At 43.0% G+C, this 17,939-nt stretch overlaps 1 protein-coding gene across 7 annotated transcripts in view; it reads left to right on the top strand.

Annotated features, from left to right (window-relative positions):
- Nucleotides 1-1,484: 1,484 nt before the first annotated feature.
- The window catches only part of SLC9A8 (solute carrier family 9 member A8), an 85,128-nt gene continuing 68,673 nt past the window's right edge, over nt 1,485-17,939 (top strand). For 3 of the 7 annotated variants that reach the window (XR_619879.6, XR_013535248.1, XM_002747663.8), the window contains exons 1-3: nt 1,485-1,605; nt 3,633-3,814; nt 11,830-11,910. Coding sequence is in view for 5 of the 7 variants with exons in the window: in XM_002747663.8 (XP_002747709.1) it covers nt 1,580-1,605; nt 3,633-3,814; nt 11,830-11,910 (289 nt within the window). In the remaining 2 variants the exon portion in view is untranslated. Of the gene's footprint in view, nt 2,006-3,632; nt 3,815-11,829; nt 11,911-17,939 lie in introns of all 7 variants that reach the window. The other 4 variants (XM_035298909.3, XM_035298907.3, XM_008996124.6 and 1 more) reach the window with 4 other exon arrangements.

Consider the following 17,939-nt stretch of genomic DNA (forward strand, 5'->3'; position numbering starts at 1 on the left):
ATTGGCCCTGGGGCTTCCATTCTCTCTCTCCCCCAATCCCCAATCAACTCCCAAGGGGCAGCAAAGCTCATGTTACTCCTCAGTCCAAAATCCTTCTGTGACTTCCTAACACACCTAATTAACTAACTGATTTATTTACTCAATGATTATTATTGAGTGTCTACTATGTGCCAGGTACTGTTGTAGGCATTGCAGACAAAATGGAGAACAAAATAGACAAAAATTTCTGCATTCATGTAACTTCCGTTTTCATGGAGGGAAATGGTTAATAAACAAACGTATGAGTAAAACGTGGTAGGTTGTCATGTGAAAAATAGTTTAGAGAAGGTGGGGGGCCTTGGATTTTAATTAGGGTGATCAAGGAGGCCTAACACACAAGATAAGGGTTAAATAAAAGGCGGAACATACAAGAGGTGGGAGTCAAAGAGCTACCCAGAAGAAGAGCACTGTTGATAAAGGCTCGGCAAGTGCAATGGCAGAAGTGTTCCTGGTGTGTTTTGGACACAGCCAGGAAACCACTGTGACAATAGTGGAAAGTGAAAGTGTGTGGAGGGGAGATATAGAGCCCCACGTCCTCCTCCCACACACTTCAGAGAGGAAAAGGTAGCAGAGTTGAATCCTGTACATTCCCCAAGGTTTTTTTCTCTGATGGAGATTGGAAGCCATTGGAGGGTCTAAGCAGGAGTGATGAGTTAAGGATCACTCCAGCTGCTGCGAGGAAGTCATAAGCAACAGGGGCAAGTCAGAGACCTGAATGGAGCCGTTGCAATTATCCAGATGAGAGAGTGGCTCGGATCAGGAAGGGAGGTAGCAACAGAAGCGGTTAATAAAGTCCAAAGTCCTTATGAGAGGGTGCCAGTCCTCCCGATGGGGGTCCCACCTACCCCTCCCACCTCACCTTGTTCCTCCCTGCATCCCCACCCCACTGGCCACTGCTAGGCACATAGGAGGCATCTATTAAGCATTTGTTCAATCAATGAACTACTTAAGGAATGGTCCACCCCTAGATCATCAGCATCCATTTTAACTCTAGGCATATAGTCTGAACTCAATACATGTTTACAGATGGAACGCTGCACAGGCCTGCCAAGTCCAGCCGGTTATTCCTCTCCACAGCTGAGGGAAACTGAGGCTCAGATTGGGAAAGTGTTCCCTAGGGTCTCTCCGCACAGCTTAGGCTAGAGGCTGGGCACCCTTCTTCACAATTCTTATAGCACAGCGAAGTCCAGGGCACTGGGTGGAGGGTGCTTGCCCTAAGGGTGAGTCAGGGACCTCACAGAGTTTCCCCAAAACGACCCCACCCTGTGGTGGGGAAAATCCGGAATTTCTCGAGCCCAGGTGGTCACGTGGCTCAGGCCGGACAGGCGTCAGGAAAGCCCCGGGAGGGACTAAGGAGCTGTCCTCCCACGCGCTTCCTCCCACCCTCGGGCCACTGATAGCGAGGGATAGAGGGCCGCCCTCGCGCGGCTGAGGCCCCGCCTCCTGCTTGTCGGCCCGCGCCTCCAGCGGAAGCCGGAAGCAAAAGCGAGTCCTGCTAGCCCCTCGGCTCCGAGCTCGGTGGTCTTGGAAGCTCCGCAGGATGGGGGAGAAGATGGCGGAAGAGGAGTGAGTGGGCTTTTTCCCGGGCTGCGGAGGCGGCAGGGCTGGGCCGCGGCGGGGCTGGCCTCGGCGGGTGACAGCGAGCGCCTCAGGCAGCCCTCCGGCCCCGGAAGGCGGAGCTTCTTTTGCTGGTTGGCCAGGACTGACCATGCCGGTGCCTACGAGGAGGGCGGGATGGGCGAGCCTGGGCCCAGGTGGGCTTTGCGTTCTCTTGGAGATCTGTCCCTCGAGCTGGTAATCTGCTGCCCAGCGCAGGCCCCGAGAGCCGTCTTGCGGAAAATGCAACCCATATTTGCTTTCCCAGTTTTTGGTCATCTCATGGTTACTGAGCCCGCTTCCGCCTCCTCCAGGAAGTCGTCCGGATTCTCCACACCCACCTCCTATGTAGTCCGTCGCCTCTTCCTCTGTAACGATCAGTTTTCATGTCTTTCTCCTTCACTAAGTTTCATTCAGCCATTAACTGTTAGCCATCTACTCAATTCCAGGCCCTGGGCACATGGTAGGAGAGGAGGCCGACCAGGAGCCGCTCTCTGGGAGCTTCCATTCCAGTGGGAAAAGAACACCATAATTAGTCAAGATAGTTTCAGATCGTGATTAATTAACCCCATTTATGCGCTAAGCATGTGGGAGTTATTTATATTCTGCTGTTCAAGGTCATCCCCTAGGTCTGATATTTAACACGTCTGCAGTTCAAAAAGTTGCAACCTCTGGCATAAATGGGTTCAATGTTCTGAAGGAAGCAGAATAGAGTTAGGGTTGAGGAGTCCACTCAGGAAAAAGTGACATTCAGCAGAAACTTGAATGACCAGAAGGAGGGATAGAAGTAACATTAAATTCAAAAGGCCTGGCTCAAGAAAGGATTTAGTGCATTGAGGGACAGACAGCATGGCTAGTGTGTAGAGAGAGGGGGTTAGCTGTGCAAGGGGAGATAGGGAAAGACCGTCTGTGTCCTCCAGGTACTTTGGGGCAAGTCCAGGTTATCTCCATACCTGCAGGGCAGAGTTTGTTGCAGATTGTAGATGCCTTATCACTGTTTGTGGAATGAATATGTGAAGATGCATAAGGAACCCTTTCATTGGTACTGGACTCCTTCACCTGACAACTTTTCAAATAATATTTCCTGGCCAGATTGGGATCATTTCATGTAATTAGCTTATTTATTAAGCAGCTGCTCAGTCCCAGACACTGAACAGGGCCTCAGCAGTACGAAATAAAAGAGGCAATGTAGCCTAGCGATTTCAAGTTTGGGGTTTCAGCTTTATTCTGCCACTAACAGATGTTGGGGAAGTTTTGCAACCTCCCTGAGGCTTAGTTTTGAATGGGTAAAAAAGGGAACGTAATCGTACCCATATCAGGCATTTATACCTATTAAAGGAGAGGTAGTGTGTTACCTAGTTCCTGGAATGAAGCAGTGCTCAGAAAATACTAACAATTACAGTTATAACAATATTGGACTAGTTGACAATCCCAAAGAAGAGAGCTGTGGGAACAGAAGCAGTGGTGTGGGTAAATTGGGGTGAGGTAAGATGGGGTAATAGAGAGGAGGTGACATTTGAGCCTTTTGAAATTTGAGAAGGATTTGTAAAGTAGGGCAGGGCATGCCCAGATCAACAACTGGGCAAATTTGTGTGGCTTCTTCAACTTGTGGAAGTAATGCAAGGAAAAGAATGTAAATTGGAGAAATAAAGATATAAATAAACATTGTTTGACCTTGGAAAGGATGAGACTCCAGTTTGCCTCCCTTTAAATCCTCCAGTAGGTGCCAAAGAGCAGGCAGCATTTCGATTCTATAGTAGCCCTGATTCCTTATCGTTCCTGTCCTCTAAGTGCTGTACAAAAGCACCAGAGGCCACCCTTGTGCTGTGCAGGAAAGGATTTTTCTTAATAAGTTTCTCTCCAAGGCCTGCCTGTTAGTTACAAGGCTTGTGAATCCCCTAAAACTCTTGGGTAGCTTTGCTTTCTGGTGTGAGGTGTGTGAATTGATGTTCTGGGGCCCTTTTCTATGATCTAATTTTGCTTTTTATGTCTTCCAGTAGGTTCCCCAATACAACTCATGAGGGTTTCAATGTCACCCTCCACACCACCCTGGTTGTCACGACGAAACTGGTGCTCCCGACCCCTGGCAAGCCCATCCTCCCTGTGCAGACAGGGGAGCAGGCCCAGCAAGAGGAGCAGTCCAGCGGCATGACCATTTTCTTCAGCCTCCTTGTCCTAGGTGAATACGGACACTGTCATCCCCATTATCTGCCATCTCCAGGGTCTGTGTGTTTAACCCTGTCACACCTCTTGACTTTGTCAGGTCTCCCTCCCATTTGATTTTCATATCAAACACTGAAAGAACATGATCAGTTAATAACAGGGAACTCTTATTTATAAATAATGGCACTTAGCAGTTCTGAGGAGCTCTTAAGGTAATATCTTAGCCTTTGAAAGAAAGAATTAAAGAATTTTTGGCCTAGAAAGAACCTTGAGGCTGGGCATGGTGGCTCACCCCTGACATCCCAGCACTTTGGGAGGTAGAGGTGGGCAAATCACTTGAGGCTAGGAGTTCAAGACCAGCCTGGCCAACATGGTGAAACCCCATCTCTACTGAAAATACAAAAATTAGCCAGGTGTGATGGTATGTGCCTGTAATCCCAGCTACTTGGGAGGCTGAGGCAGGAGAATTGCTTGAACCTAGGAGGTGAAGGTTGCAGTGAGCCAAGATTCTGTCACAGTACTCTAGCCCAGGCGATGGAGTGAAACACTGTCTCAAAAGGGAAAAAAAAGCAACAAAAACCGGAATTTTGTTCAACCTTCTCTTTTAGTGGGTAAGGGAATTTCAGCATGGAGAAGTCAAGTGATTGTCATACCAGGCTGGTAAAGGGCAAGAGACTGATAAACCAGTCAAGAGGTTTAGATAAAAGACAAAAACTTAAATGCCTCCCAGAGGCAGTAGAGAGTAGACAGTTGTTATAGACAAAAGAAATCCAGTTGAAACTATACAACTACTTTTGATTAGCTAAGGAATAAATAGCTTTGAGTTTGACTCAAGTCCAAATTCTTGTTTGGCCGGACACAGTGGCTGATGCCTGTAATACCAGCACTTTGGGAGACCAAGGTGCATGGATCACCTGAGTTGGGAGTTCGAGACCAGCCTGGCCAACATGATGAAACCCCGTCTTTACTAAAAATACAAAAATCTTTAGCTTGGTGTGGTGACATACAACTATAATCCCAGCTATTCAGAAGGTTGAGGCACTGGAATCATTTGAACCTGGGAGGTAGAGGTTGCAGTAAGCCGAGATTGCACCACTGCCCTCCAGCCTGGGTGACAGAGCAAGACTCTGTCTCGGAAAAAAGAAAAAAAAAAAAAAGGTTGAGCGTGGTGGCTCACATCTGTAATCCCAGCACTTTGGGAGGCCAAGGTGGGCGAATCACAAGGTCGGCAGATTGAGACCACCCTGGCCAATATTCTGAAACCTCACCGAATACAAAAAAATTATCCAGGTGTGGTGATGGACACTTGTAATCCTAGCTACTCAGGAGGCTGAGGCAGGAGAATCCCTTGAACCTGGGAGGTGGAGGTTGCAGGAGCCAAGATCATGCCACAGCACTCCAGCCTGGTCGACAGAGTGAGACTCCATCTCAAAAAAAAAAAAATTCTTGTTTGAAAGTGAAGCAGACTTTTCGTTTGCTGCTTTTCTTTAATGATGCCAAAGTCATAGTCCTAATGAGATTAGATCTTTTCAGAAAGTTGAAAGGTGGACTTTTTTTATTATTTCTCTAATGTGTATTAGGACTGTTTTTTAAGGAGAAGTATAACTTCTGTAACATTTGCATTCAGTCTCTGGTAAGTGGTCAAAGAATTTTAATAATATATTTGAGGCCAGAGGTTTGAGAACAGCCTGGGCAACATAGTGAGACTCTGTCTCTACAAAAAATAAAATATTTTACTAATATAGTCTTTCTCTTTGAAGTCCTAGAACTCTGCTGGGCATGGTGGCTCACACCTGTAATCCTAGCACTTTGGGAGGCCGAGGTGGGTGGATCACCTGAGGTCAGGAGTTTAAGACCAGCCTGGTCATCATGGTGAAACCCCATATTAAAAAAAAAAAAAGAAATCCTAGAACTCATCCTTATCTGTCATAGTTTTAGAAACTTTTAAACCAATACTGAAAAAGTACACAGACCAGAAGTATACCATGTCTCATATAGGTTTTATATACCCTGGTAATTTTTTTTTTAAGGCAAGAGTTTCACTTTGTCACCCAAGCTGGAGTGCAGTGTCGTGATCTTAGCTCACTTCAGCCTCTGCCTCCCAGATTCAAGCAGTTCTCCTGCCTCAGCCTCCTGAGTAGCTGAAATTACACGCGTCTGCCACCATGCCTGGCTAATTTTGTGTATTTTTGTAGAGACAGGGTTTCACCATGTTGGCCAAACTGGTCTCAAACTCCTGACCTCAGGTGATCTGCCCACCTCAGCCTCCTGAAGTGCTGGGATTACAGGTGTGAGACATCATGCCTGGTCCACCCTGTAAACATAGTTGAATTCTTTTTCTGGGGGATTGCTTCAACAATGAAGGACTCTTTTTTTGTTTTGTTTTCCCCTTTTTTTTTTTTTGGTGATAGTACTTGAAGACAAAGAAGTACTTGATTAAGAAATCTTTGGTAGCTGAAGTCTTCCTTCAGGGTTAAGGAGTATTATTAGTCTATTTACATTGCTTTCAATTTGATATGTTAGACAATGTAAGAGGCGGGCCTGAAAAAAAAAAAAACTTTTGTAATTACTTTTTTTAAGGTAAGTTGAAAAGTATAATATGACTTTTAAAGTAACTTCCAGGGTCTGGAGCATTTAAGATTAGCTGTACAAAACACCACAAAGCAGGTTTCTATAATGTACTTTTTAAACCAGGCAAAATCCTGCCCAGTGTTAATACATTTGTGGGGCCAGAAAGGCTGAACTGTATTTGATAGTGCTGTATATTTCTCTTGGACCGTCCTCTCCAAACAGATTATAAACCTAGATTCTAGAGTCACACCAGTGTTAGGTGGGTTTCATTTTCACCTAATCAGATTCTTTGTTGTTGTTGTTTTGTTTGTTTGTTTTCTTCATTTTTCAAGGTCAAGATCCTGAATTTTTTTTTTTAAGGTTCATTTTTAATAACGTTTTATTACACTGCGACAGCCTACTCGAGCTTTTCTACCACCCTGCATTCTCTGCATCTGAGTCCAGGGTCCTTTCTGCTCTGGCACTGGGTGCTCTGAAGAGATAGGGCTGCCACATGGGTGGCCTCTCACTGGAGCTGAGCTCACTCTGGGAAACCTGGACCTGGACCATGCCCATAATCAGATTCTTGATAGTTTATGAGTCAGTGTTTCTGCTTATGTAGAGGTCAGCATGTATTAGCAAAATAGAATTATTCTTTCTTTTTAAGTAAATTTGAAGGCATTATTTCTCTGTTCTTGCATATTATTATCATTTATTTCTGATTAGATATCCGAACAATGAAAATCTTTTTTTTTTCTTTGAGATGAAATCTCTTTCTGTTGCCCAGGGTGGAATGCAGTGGAATGATCTCAGCTCACTGCAACTTCTGCTTCTCGGATTCAAGTGATTCTTCTGCCTCAGCCTCCCAAATAGCTGGGGTTACAGGTGCCTGCCACCACGTCTGGCTAAATTTTGTATTTTTAGTAGAGATGGGATTTTGCCATGTTGGCAGGCTGGTCTTGAACTCCTGATGTCAGGTGATCCTCCCACCTCAGCCTCCCAAAATTTTTGCTGGGATTATAGATGTGAGCCTCTGTACCTGGTTCAAACAATGTAAATCTGATAATGTTTTAAAAACTATTATGATTAGATAGCTTGCTAATTCATAAATAAATGAACTCAAGTGAATTGAGGGAAATTAATCCATAGATTATTTTAGACCTCAGAACTCCTGACCGGGAATTTATTTGCCACTTTTGGTTACTCTTAGTTAATTCAAATGAAGCGATAAATGTCCTATAAGCACATAGGATTACAGTGTGTTCCTCTTTGTTGAGAAGGGATAATATAACTCTGTAGTTACTTTTGACTTTTAGAAGCTTGAAATCAGGTGACTTGCACTTAACCTTTGTTGATCTTTGACTGCACAAGAGACAGTGGCGAATTGTTGTTATTTACTTATACTAAATTAACAGTTAACATTACTTGACAGGTACATTTTATGGACCTTGAAACTTAATGGAGTTATTGAAATTGATACGTGTTTTATATATTTTCCATAGTCACTACTCCAGGCATGAAAAATTGGAAGCACACCCTCCATACCACAGAGAAGTTTTTGCCCTTTCTTGCTCTGTTTTTTTTCCAAGTATGCTTGAAAACGTGTGCTTGTTTTTGCATATACATATGTCTGTTCGTAACCATACACATGTAATGCCGTAACGCATGTTTGGAGTTGCAAATTTGTTTTGACATAAATGGGGTCCTATAACTTGACTTTTCCTCACACAGAATGTCTTGGAGATCACTGTGTTAGTGTTTTTTCTGTCTACCTCATGCTTTTTTTTTTTTTTGGTAGTAAAATGCGCATAACATACATTTGCAGTTTTAACCACTTTAAAATGTTTAATTCAGCAGCATCTAGTACATTCACAATGTTGTGCAACCATCACTACTATTTAGTTTCAGAACATTTTCGTCACCCTGAAAGAAAACCAATAAAGGAGTTATTCCCCAACCCTCCCTCTTTTAGTCCTTGGCAACCACTATTCTGTTTTTTGTCTCTAGGAATTTGCCTATTTACAATATTTCATATAAGTGAAATCATACAATATGTGGCCTTTTGGGTCTGGTTTCTATTACTTAGCATAATGTTCTCAAGATTCATGTTATAGCATATATTAGAATTGTGTTCCATTTTATGGCTGAGTGATATTCCACTGTATGGATATACCACATTTTGTTTATTCATTCATTAGTGAACATTTGGATTATTTCTACCTTTTGGCTATTGTGAATACTGCTGCTGTGTACATTTGTGTACAGGTTTTTGTGTAGATAAATATTTTTATTTCTTTTGGACATACACCTCCAAGTGAAATTACTGGGTCAAATGGTTACTCTATGTTTAACTTTCTCAGAAACTGACAAATGTTTTCCACAGGGGCTTCACCATTTTACAAGGGTTCCAGTTTCTTCATGTTCTTGCCAACACTTGTTTTCTGGTTTGAAAAAAATGATAGCCTGGGCATGGTGGCTTATACCTGTAATCCTAATGCTTTGGGAGGCTGAGGTGGGCATATCACTTGAGGCCAGGAGTTCAAGACCAGCCTGGCAATATGGTGAAACCCTGTCTCTACTAAAAATACAAAAAAATTAACTGGGCGTGGTGGCATACACCTATAATCCCAGCTATTCAGAAGATCGAGGCACTAAAATCATTTGAACCTGGGAGGTGGAGGTTGCAGTAAGCTGAGATCGCACCACTGCACTCTAGCCTGGATGACAGAGCAAGACTCTGTCTCAGGAAAAAAAAATTATATATATATGGCTATCCTAGTGCATATGAAGTCGTATCTCATTGCAGTTTTTTTTTTTTGACACAGAACCTTGCTCTATCACCCAAGCTGGAGTGCAGTGGTGCGATCTTGGCTCACTGCAATCTTTGCCTCCCAGGTTCAAGTGATTCTCCTGTCTCAGCATCCCATGTAGCTGGGATTACAGGCGCATACCACCACACCCTGCTAATTTTTGTATTTTTAGTAGAGACGGCGTTTCACCATGTTGGCCAGGTTGGTCTTGAACTCCTGATCTCAGGTGATCTCCCCACCTTGGCCTCCCAAAGTGCTGGGATTACAGGCATGAGCCACCGCACCTGGCCCTCATTGTATTTTTTTTAAATCTTGCATGTTCTTTCAGTGAAACATTGTGTTTTGATTTTCATTTCTGTGGTGATTATTGATGTTGAGCATCTTTTCATGTGCTTATTGACCATTTGCACAAGTTCTTTGGAGAAATGTTTGTTAATGTCCGATGCCCGTGTAAAAGCTGTGTTGTTTGTCTCTTGACTGTTGAGATTAAGAGTTTTTAATATATTGTGGATACTGCATTCTTATCAGATACATGATTTGCAAATATGTTCTCCCCTTCTATGGATTGTCTTTTCTGACTTTATTGTTTTTAATGGCTGAAGGCTTAATTACTTTAATTACTTGGCATTGATGAGCCTTATGTTTAGCTCTTTCTGTTAGTAGACAAGTTTCCCCTTTTGCTCTTAAAGCCACAAAGAGTCGTTTGATCTGGGTATGAGAGTAACTTAAAATTTTAAACATCTAGCTTGGTACAAAGGAAGAGCAGAAACTGGTTCAACTTTCTTGGTGTCCACTTATGCGCTCATTTGCCTTTTTTGGTTTTGTCTAGACAGTTGTCATGTTCATGAGTCACATGTTATGCTTATGCACTGAAACTTTTTTCTTGCCCTTAGTATTTAATGTAGGATTTCTATCTAGGTTAAATATTTATATAAAAATAACACCACAGATTGATAGTTTAAAGCACAGAATTAAAAGAGGACAGAATATCTACATTTACAATGCTCTGGCCACCTGGTGCTTTTTGGTGGGATTAAAGAAAACTAATTTGTCAGCATAGCCTCTGAGAGTGACCAGTTAACAGCCATTTGGATTGTTTAAACATTTCCTTGAAGAAAATAACAAAATTAATTTTAGTCCTGTTAATACTGTGATTGATGAGGTGGTATACCACCTAGGTGCCAGTGAAGACCATTTCTCAGAATCAGAAAAATTTGAATAATTTTACATGATTTTTTAAGGTTTAACAGCTTATGTTAAAAAATAGATTTCTGGCTGGGCACTGTGGCTCAAAGAAAAAGAAAGAGACATGTACACTAACATTTGGATTAGGAAATTACATTCAGGTATAATTTATGTGAAGTACCCTATTTTTTTTAGGGGGGTAGTCCAGAAATACCCCTTTCAAATAGTTTTATTTTGCATCTGCTTATTTTCTTTCATGACAACACCTCTGTGAGGAAAGTTAGACATTATTCTATTTTGGAGGTTGAAGAATGAAGGCATCCAGCCAGAAAAAGTGGTAGGGTCCTCTTTGGTTAAGAGCACAGATTTGGATCTGATTCAGTACTGCAGCTTCTACCAGTGGTGTGACAGGTGCTGTGATGTCTTGAAGCCTCAGTTTTCTGATCTGTAATCAGAGAAGATGGTGGTAATCACAGCTAGTTCAGAGGGGAGTTGGAGGATTAAATGAAACAGTATTTGGGGTGTTCAGCCTAGTTCATGGCTCATGGGAAGCCTTCAGACAGTGGGAATGGCAGGACACAGCTGTACCCAGCTGGGGACCAGGAGTGGTCCATATTCAGATCTTGGCATTGATGAGCCTTGTATTTAGCTCACGATTTAGAATAAGATGTTCTTGTCACCAAACCAAAGTATTTACTTTTGACTGTTGTAAAAGCCTCACTTCCCTCTATGTTAAGAGCCAGTCACATGGTGGCAAAATAATTTGTGTCATTGCAATCTGTCGTGGTTACATTTGTGTGAAAGTGATTGATTTCATTGACTTCCTCTTCACCATATAGACTGTTCCTGTTGATAATCACTTCCAAAAAGTTGAAGACCATTTCTCCGAATCAGAAAAATTTGAATAATTTTACATGATTGTATAAGGTTTAACAGCTTATATTAAAAAACAGATTTGTGGCTGGGCACTGTGGCTCAACGCCTGTAATCCCAGCACTTTGGGAGGCCAAGGTGGGTGGATTGTTTGAGCCCAAGAGTTGGAGACCAGCCTGTGCAATATGGTGAAACAAAAAATTTAGCTGGTTATGGTGGCATGTGCCTGTAGTCCCGGCTACTTTGGAGGCTGAAGTGGGGAATCACCTAAGCCTGGAAAATTGAGACTGCAGTGAGCCTAGATCACACCACTGCACTCCAGCTTGGGTGACACAGTGAGACTCTGTCTCAAAAAAATCAGGTTTCTGTGGTTCTTCCGATAACTACTGGAAAACAAGATAGTTCAGGCAGACAAGTACGTATAGAGAAAATAAAATAAACATTGTAAATGTACCTCCAGTTTAAAAAATGAGAAAAACACAGCTGAAGTTCACTGTGTTATTGAAATTTCTGTGAGGGCCCTCTGAGAAAGAACCACTGACTTGAACTTGGTGTTTATTATTTAAAATTGGGTGTTTTTTTTAAAAACAATGTCTTATTTTTTTTCCCACAGCTATCTGCATCATATTGGTGCATTTACTGATCCGATACAGATTACATTTCTTGCCAGAGAGTGTTGCTGTTGTTTCTTTAGGTAAGTGCGTATCGGTGATTCCATAATAAAAGCAATAACAGTAATTACCGTTTTTTGAGTGTGTCTTTAGTGCCAGCAACCACAAGAGATGCATCACATCCCTGATCACATTTAATCCTCACTGCAACCTGCCCTAAGGGTATTATGCTCCCATTTTACAGATGAGGACACTGGGGCTCAAGAAGGGTAGTGACCTCCTAAAGGTCATGACCTCCAAAGGCCATACAGCTCTGTACAGCTCAAAGGCCCTTTCTTAGCCTTTTACTTCTGATAGAACTACCCTTGGGGAACATTGACCTCTACTGCTAGGCTAGGCTGACATCCAACTCAACTAAGATAAGTAATGACACTTCATAGAATCACTCAATTTTGGCTGGGCATGGTAGCTCACGTGTATAATCCTAGCACTTTGGGAGGCCGAGGTGGGCAAATCACCTGAAGTCAGGAGTTTTGAGACCAGCCTGGCCAACATGGTGAAAATCGTTTCTACTAAAAATACAAAAAATTAGCCAGGCATCATGGCACACACCTGTAATCCCAGTTACTTGGGAGGCTGAGGCAGGAGAATCGCTTGAACCCGGGAGGCAGAGGTTGCAGTGAGCTGAGATCACGCCATTACATTCCAGCCTGGGTGACAGAGTGATACTCTGTCTCAAAAAAAAAAAAAAAAGAATCACTCAATTTTATAGACAGAAGGGACTCTGACTTTACAGTTTAGGAGGGAGAAAGGGCTCACTTAATGCCAGAGTGAGATCTAAAGTCTTCAGAGAGCATTCCACTCTACCCCACTTAAATTTCTCTCGTTTCCTGTGCCAACTAACTGTTGAGATCTAGTTGCAGTGAATGAATTCATGTAATGACAAGTGTGAATGCATATGCAAGTTTAGTGAAGGAAGTGGGGAATTTCAGTAAATAGAAGTTCAAGACTAAAATGTGGGTAGAGACACGTAAGGCCCAGTAAATAAAGTCTTGCTAAGGTCAGCCAAAGCTTTTTACCAGTTTATTATTTTGTAGTTCCTTTTACGAGTATCCAATTGCCTACTAATGGCATTTAATTTTTCCTGATCACCGCTGATGTTCAGAAGTTAACTTTCATTGCCTGGTAGATCTTTAGTGGCGTAGTAGTTCTTTCACAAGATAGTTATTAATTAGGTTGGCTTTGGAAATGATCATTCAGATTCTGTTTACTAGCTTCCCTCTCCTCCCATCACCACCAACAGTCCTGCTACCCTGGTTCAGACTCTCCTGAATTTTCCCTCGACTTCAGTACTACTAAGTGCCAGATTCTGGCTTGTGAGCCTTCAGTGTCATCTCATTTATGCCTTATGACCTCCAGGTGATGCCATATTTTAAGGAATGGGCACCACTGGATAATATTGATCTTCAGTACAAGTTTGGAAACCAGTTTTACTCAAAGAGTTCTTGTTTTCTTTTAGCATGTTTTTTAGCGGTGTATCTTGGTAGATTCTAACAACTTTAGCTAATAAAATAGTTCTAGAGCTCTAAGAATAGAAGGCTTGTTCATTAACATTCCTTTCTGCTATTAGACATGTTGAAAAGAACCTATGTGGCTAATACTCATAATTCTGGCACATTCAGTAAAGGCTTAAAGAACTACTCCAAAGAATTTACAGTTTTGTGGTCAGCTTTATAGCTTCTTAAAGAAATTTGCTATCAAAATTATAGTTGGTGTGTATTTAAGTATTATACATATAAAAATTAAAATGATAATTCTTATAATTTGGTTTGGAATTTCTTTTTCTTTTTTAGACAAAATCTCACTCTGTCGCCCAGGCTGGAGTGCCATGGCACAGTCTCGGTTCATTGCAATCTCTGCCGCCCAGGTTCAAGCGATTCTCCTGCCTCAGCTTCCTGAGTAGCTGGGATTACAGGTTCCTGCCACCATGGCCTCACTAATTTATTTTTAAATTTTTAGTAGAGATGGGGTTTCACCATCTTGGCCAGGCTGGTCTTGGACTACTGACCTCGTGATCCACCTGCCTTGGCCTCCCAAAGTGCTGAGATTACCGGTGTGAGCCACTGTGCCTGACCTCTGGTTTGGAATTTCAAGCTCTTCATATTTCTTGAATGTTTGGGTAACTGCAACTTGCTGAACATCAGTGCTACTATTAGAACTTAGAGCAGATGTTGTTGGTTGCTTACCAAAGAGTCATTTCCCCCCTTCTTTGAAAATAGAACCCCAGTTTTGATCAGGTATCTTGCCACAGTGTGCTCAAGGAAGATGGGCCCCTCCAACTCAAGATTGGTCTTTGCCATCATGTTAATTTCACTCTTTGCCAATGATTGGTTGAGAGGAGGGGAGGCAGCGAGGCAGTGTGAAACCCAGTTCTGGCCAGTGACACCAAGGGGAAGTATGAGGAGGTGGTGGGTCCTGGAAAATGTTTTCTTCTTCGATAGTGATGAGAAATTTCTCCTTCATTTCTTTGATGTTGCTGAATAAGATTGTGATGTCTAATGTATGGGTAGCCATCTTTCAACTACTGTGGCTCAAAGACAAAAGCCAGAATGCCAAGGATTGCCAGGGGGACAGATGGGAATCCCAGATCCTTGATTGCATTGTTGCTTTGTTGAATTGATAGCCCTGAAGCTTCCTATCTTAGTGCTACCCAGTATATGAGATAATAAACATCTATTAGCTGTTGTTAACCTGAATAAAGAGAAAAAAGCCAACATTTATTATTTAAGCCATTTTTAGTCTAGGTTCTTTTACTTGCAACTTAAAGCATCTTAACTAACATAGAACTCTTTCCATTCAAGGGACAAAAAGCCCAATTTAAAAGAAAACAAATAGGCCAGGCGAGGTGGTTTATGCCTCTAATCCTAGTACTTTGGGAGGCTGAGGCGGGCGGATTGTCTGAGTCCAGGAGTTCAATACCAGCCTGGCCAACATGGTGAAACCCCATCTCTACTAAAAATAGAAAAATTAGCTGGGCGTGATGGCAGGCGCTTGTAGTCCCAACTACTCTGGAAGCCGGAGAACCACTTGAGTCTAGGAGGTGGAAGTTGCAGTGACCCAGGTCACACCAGAGCACACAGCCTGGATGACAGAGCAAGACTCCATCTCAAAATGAACAAACAAAAGACTGGTATGGGGTCACACACCTGTTGGCTCATATAATTGGCAAAACTACAGGTAATATTAGCTTGAGACAGCTGAATCAGGTCTCCTGGACCCAGTTCTCCATGACTTAGCAGTGAATCCCTTTTCCTTGACTTCACTCTCAGGCAGGTTCTCCATCCACAGGTTCATTTCTTCACTGACGTTGCAGAAATAATTGTAGCCTGCACAGCCAGGTCTTGGGAGAAGTGATGGCAGTCTTGCTTTCAATACTTGTTTGCTAATTCGGGTGACTGAAAACCTAAGAGCAGTTCCAGGGAGAGTGTTGGGGTCCAGAAAGTACTTTTAAAAAATTACATTAGAGGACTTTTGGTTAGAATTTGCATATGCTGACATAGCTATCAAAATAATTCTGTATTTCATAAAGCTATAGAAATTGAAGGAAAATTTTTTCCTCAGCTGGAACAAAGTGTAACTAAATATTGAGATATCTACCATTTCAAGAATTTCCAACTTTTGTGCCAAAAAAGAATCAAGATGAAAATGCCAGAGAAAGTAGGGTTTTCATTCTTTCAGGGATAAATTTTCCTTGCCTGCTGGAGGTCTTTTGGTTTATAGTTAGGTGTTCAGCATTCTTCTTTTTTTTTTTTTTTTTTGAGATGGAGTTTCGCTCTTGTTACCCAGGCTGGAGTGCAATGGCGAGATCTCGGCTCACCGCAACCTCCGCCTCCTGGGTTCAAGCAATTCTCCTGCCTCAGCCTCCTGAGTAGCTGGGATTACAGGCATGCGCCACCGTGCCCAGCTAATTTTTTGTATTTTTAGTAGAGACGGGGTTTCACCATGTTGACCAGGATGGTCTCGATCTCTTGACCTTGTGATCCACCTGCCTCGGCCTCCCAAAGTGCTGGGATTACAGGTGTGAGCCACCGTGCCCGGCCCCAGCGTTCTTAAGAAATTGTCGGTATAGCAAAGGACCATCTGTACTCTAAAAGCACATGTCCCCCCTTCTACTTTATTGTATTTTTAAATGAGTGTGTCAATCTGGCCACTTTTTTTTTCTTTAGACGGTGTTTCTCTCTTGTTACCCAGGCTGGAGTGCAATGGCGCAATCTCAGCTCACCGCAACCTCCGCCTCCTGGGTTCAGGCAATTCTCCTGCCTCAGCCTCCTGAGTAGCTGGGATTACAGGCATGCGCCACCATGCCCAGCTAATTTTTGTATTTTTAGTAGAGATGGGATTTCACCTTGTTGTCCAGGATGGTCTTGATCTCTTGACCTCGTGATCCACCCGCCTTGGCTTCCCAAAGTGCTGGGATTACAGGCGTGAGCCACCGCGCCCGGCCCTATCTAGCCACTTTTTATTCTTTTTTTTTTTTTAAAGGCAGGGTTTTCTTTTTCTTTTTCTTTTTCTTTTTTTTTTGAGATGGAGTTTCGCTGTTGTTACCCAGGCTGGAGTGCAATGGCCGGATCTCGGGCTCACCGCAACCTCCACCTCCTGGGTTCAGGCAATTCTTCTCCCTCAGCCTCCTGAGTAGCTGGGACTACAGGCACGCACCACCATGCCCAGCTAGATTTTTATATTTTTAGTAGAAACGGGGTTTCACCATGTTGACCAGGATAGTCTCGATCTCTTGACCTCGGGATCTGCTCGCCTTGGCCTCCCAAAGTGCTGGGATTACAGGTGTGAGCCACCCGCGCCTGGCCCTTCCTTTTTTCTTTTTTAGAGACAGAGTCTTGCTTTGTCGCCAGGTGCCAGGCTGGAGTGCAGTAGCACGATCTTGGCTCACTGCAACCTCCACCTCCTGGGTTCAAGCAATTCTCCCTCCTCAGCCTCCAAGTATCTGGGACTACAGGCGCACACTACCATGCCCAGCTAATTTTTGTATTTTTAGTAGAGATGGGGTTTCCCCATGTTGGCCAGGATGGGCTCCATCTGTTAACCTTGTGAACCACCCGCCTCGGCCTCCCAAAGTGCTGGCATTACAGGTGTGAGCCATCGTGCCCTGCCAAAGACGGGGCTTTCACCGTGTTGGTCAGGCTGGTTTTGAACTCCTGACCTCAGGTGATCCGCCCGCCTTGGCCACCAAAGTGCTTAGATTACAGGCGTGAGCCACCACGCCCGGCCCACTTTTTATTCTTTATAATAATATAGTATTAACATGAAGTTCCTATTTATTTATTTATTTAATAAAGACGGGGTTTCACCATGTTGGCCAGGATGGTCTCTATCTCTTGACCTGGTGATCTGTCTGCCTCAGCCTCCCAAAGTGCTGGGATTATAGGCATGAGCCACCGTGCCTGGCATTTATTGACAGTTATTTTTATCTTGTTTCATTTTTTTCCAGTCTGTGTGTAGGCATATCCATATGTATTAGATCACTTTATATAGTTTAATTTGAGTTTATATCATTTTTTTTGTGTTCTTTCCATGTATTAGTTGAGTTCACACATTTATTTATTTATTTATTTTCTTTTTTCATTTTTTTGAGACAGTGTCTCTTTCAGTCGCCCAGCCTGGAGTGCAATGGCGCTATCTCGGCTCACTGCTACCTCCGCCCCCTGGGTTTAAGTGATTCTCCTGCTTTAGCCTCCCAAGTAGCCGGGGTTATAGGCATGTGCCACCATGCCTGGCTAATTTTTGTATTTTTAGTAGAGACAGGGTTTCACCATGTTGGCCAGGCTGGTCTCAAACTCCTGACCTCAAGTAATCCGCCTGCCTCTGTCTCCCAAAGTGCTAGGGTTACAGGCATGAGCCACCATGCCCATATTTATAAATAAATAAATATGGGCCATATTTTATAAATAAATAAATATGGGCCATATTAATTTTTTTACTGACTGTATAATGGTGATTCATTTATATATCTGGGGCTAAGATTTGTAAGGAATTAAAATGAGGCTGGACATGGTGGCTCATGTCTAATCCCAGCACTTTGGGAGGCCAAAGTGGG

The sequence above is a fragment of the Callithrix jacchus genome, chromosome 5 (assembly GCF_049354715.1).
Source record: "Callithrix jacchus isolate 240 chromosome 5, calJac240_pri, whole genome shotgun sequence".
In the NCBI taxonomy this organism is placed as follows: Eukaryota; Metazoa; Chordata; class Mammalia; order Primates; family Cebidae; genus Callithrix; species Callithrix jacchus.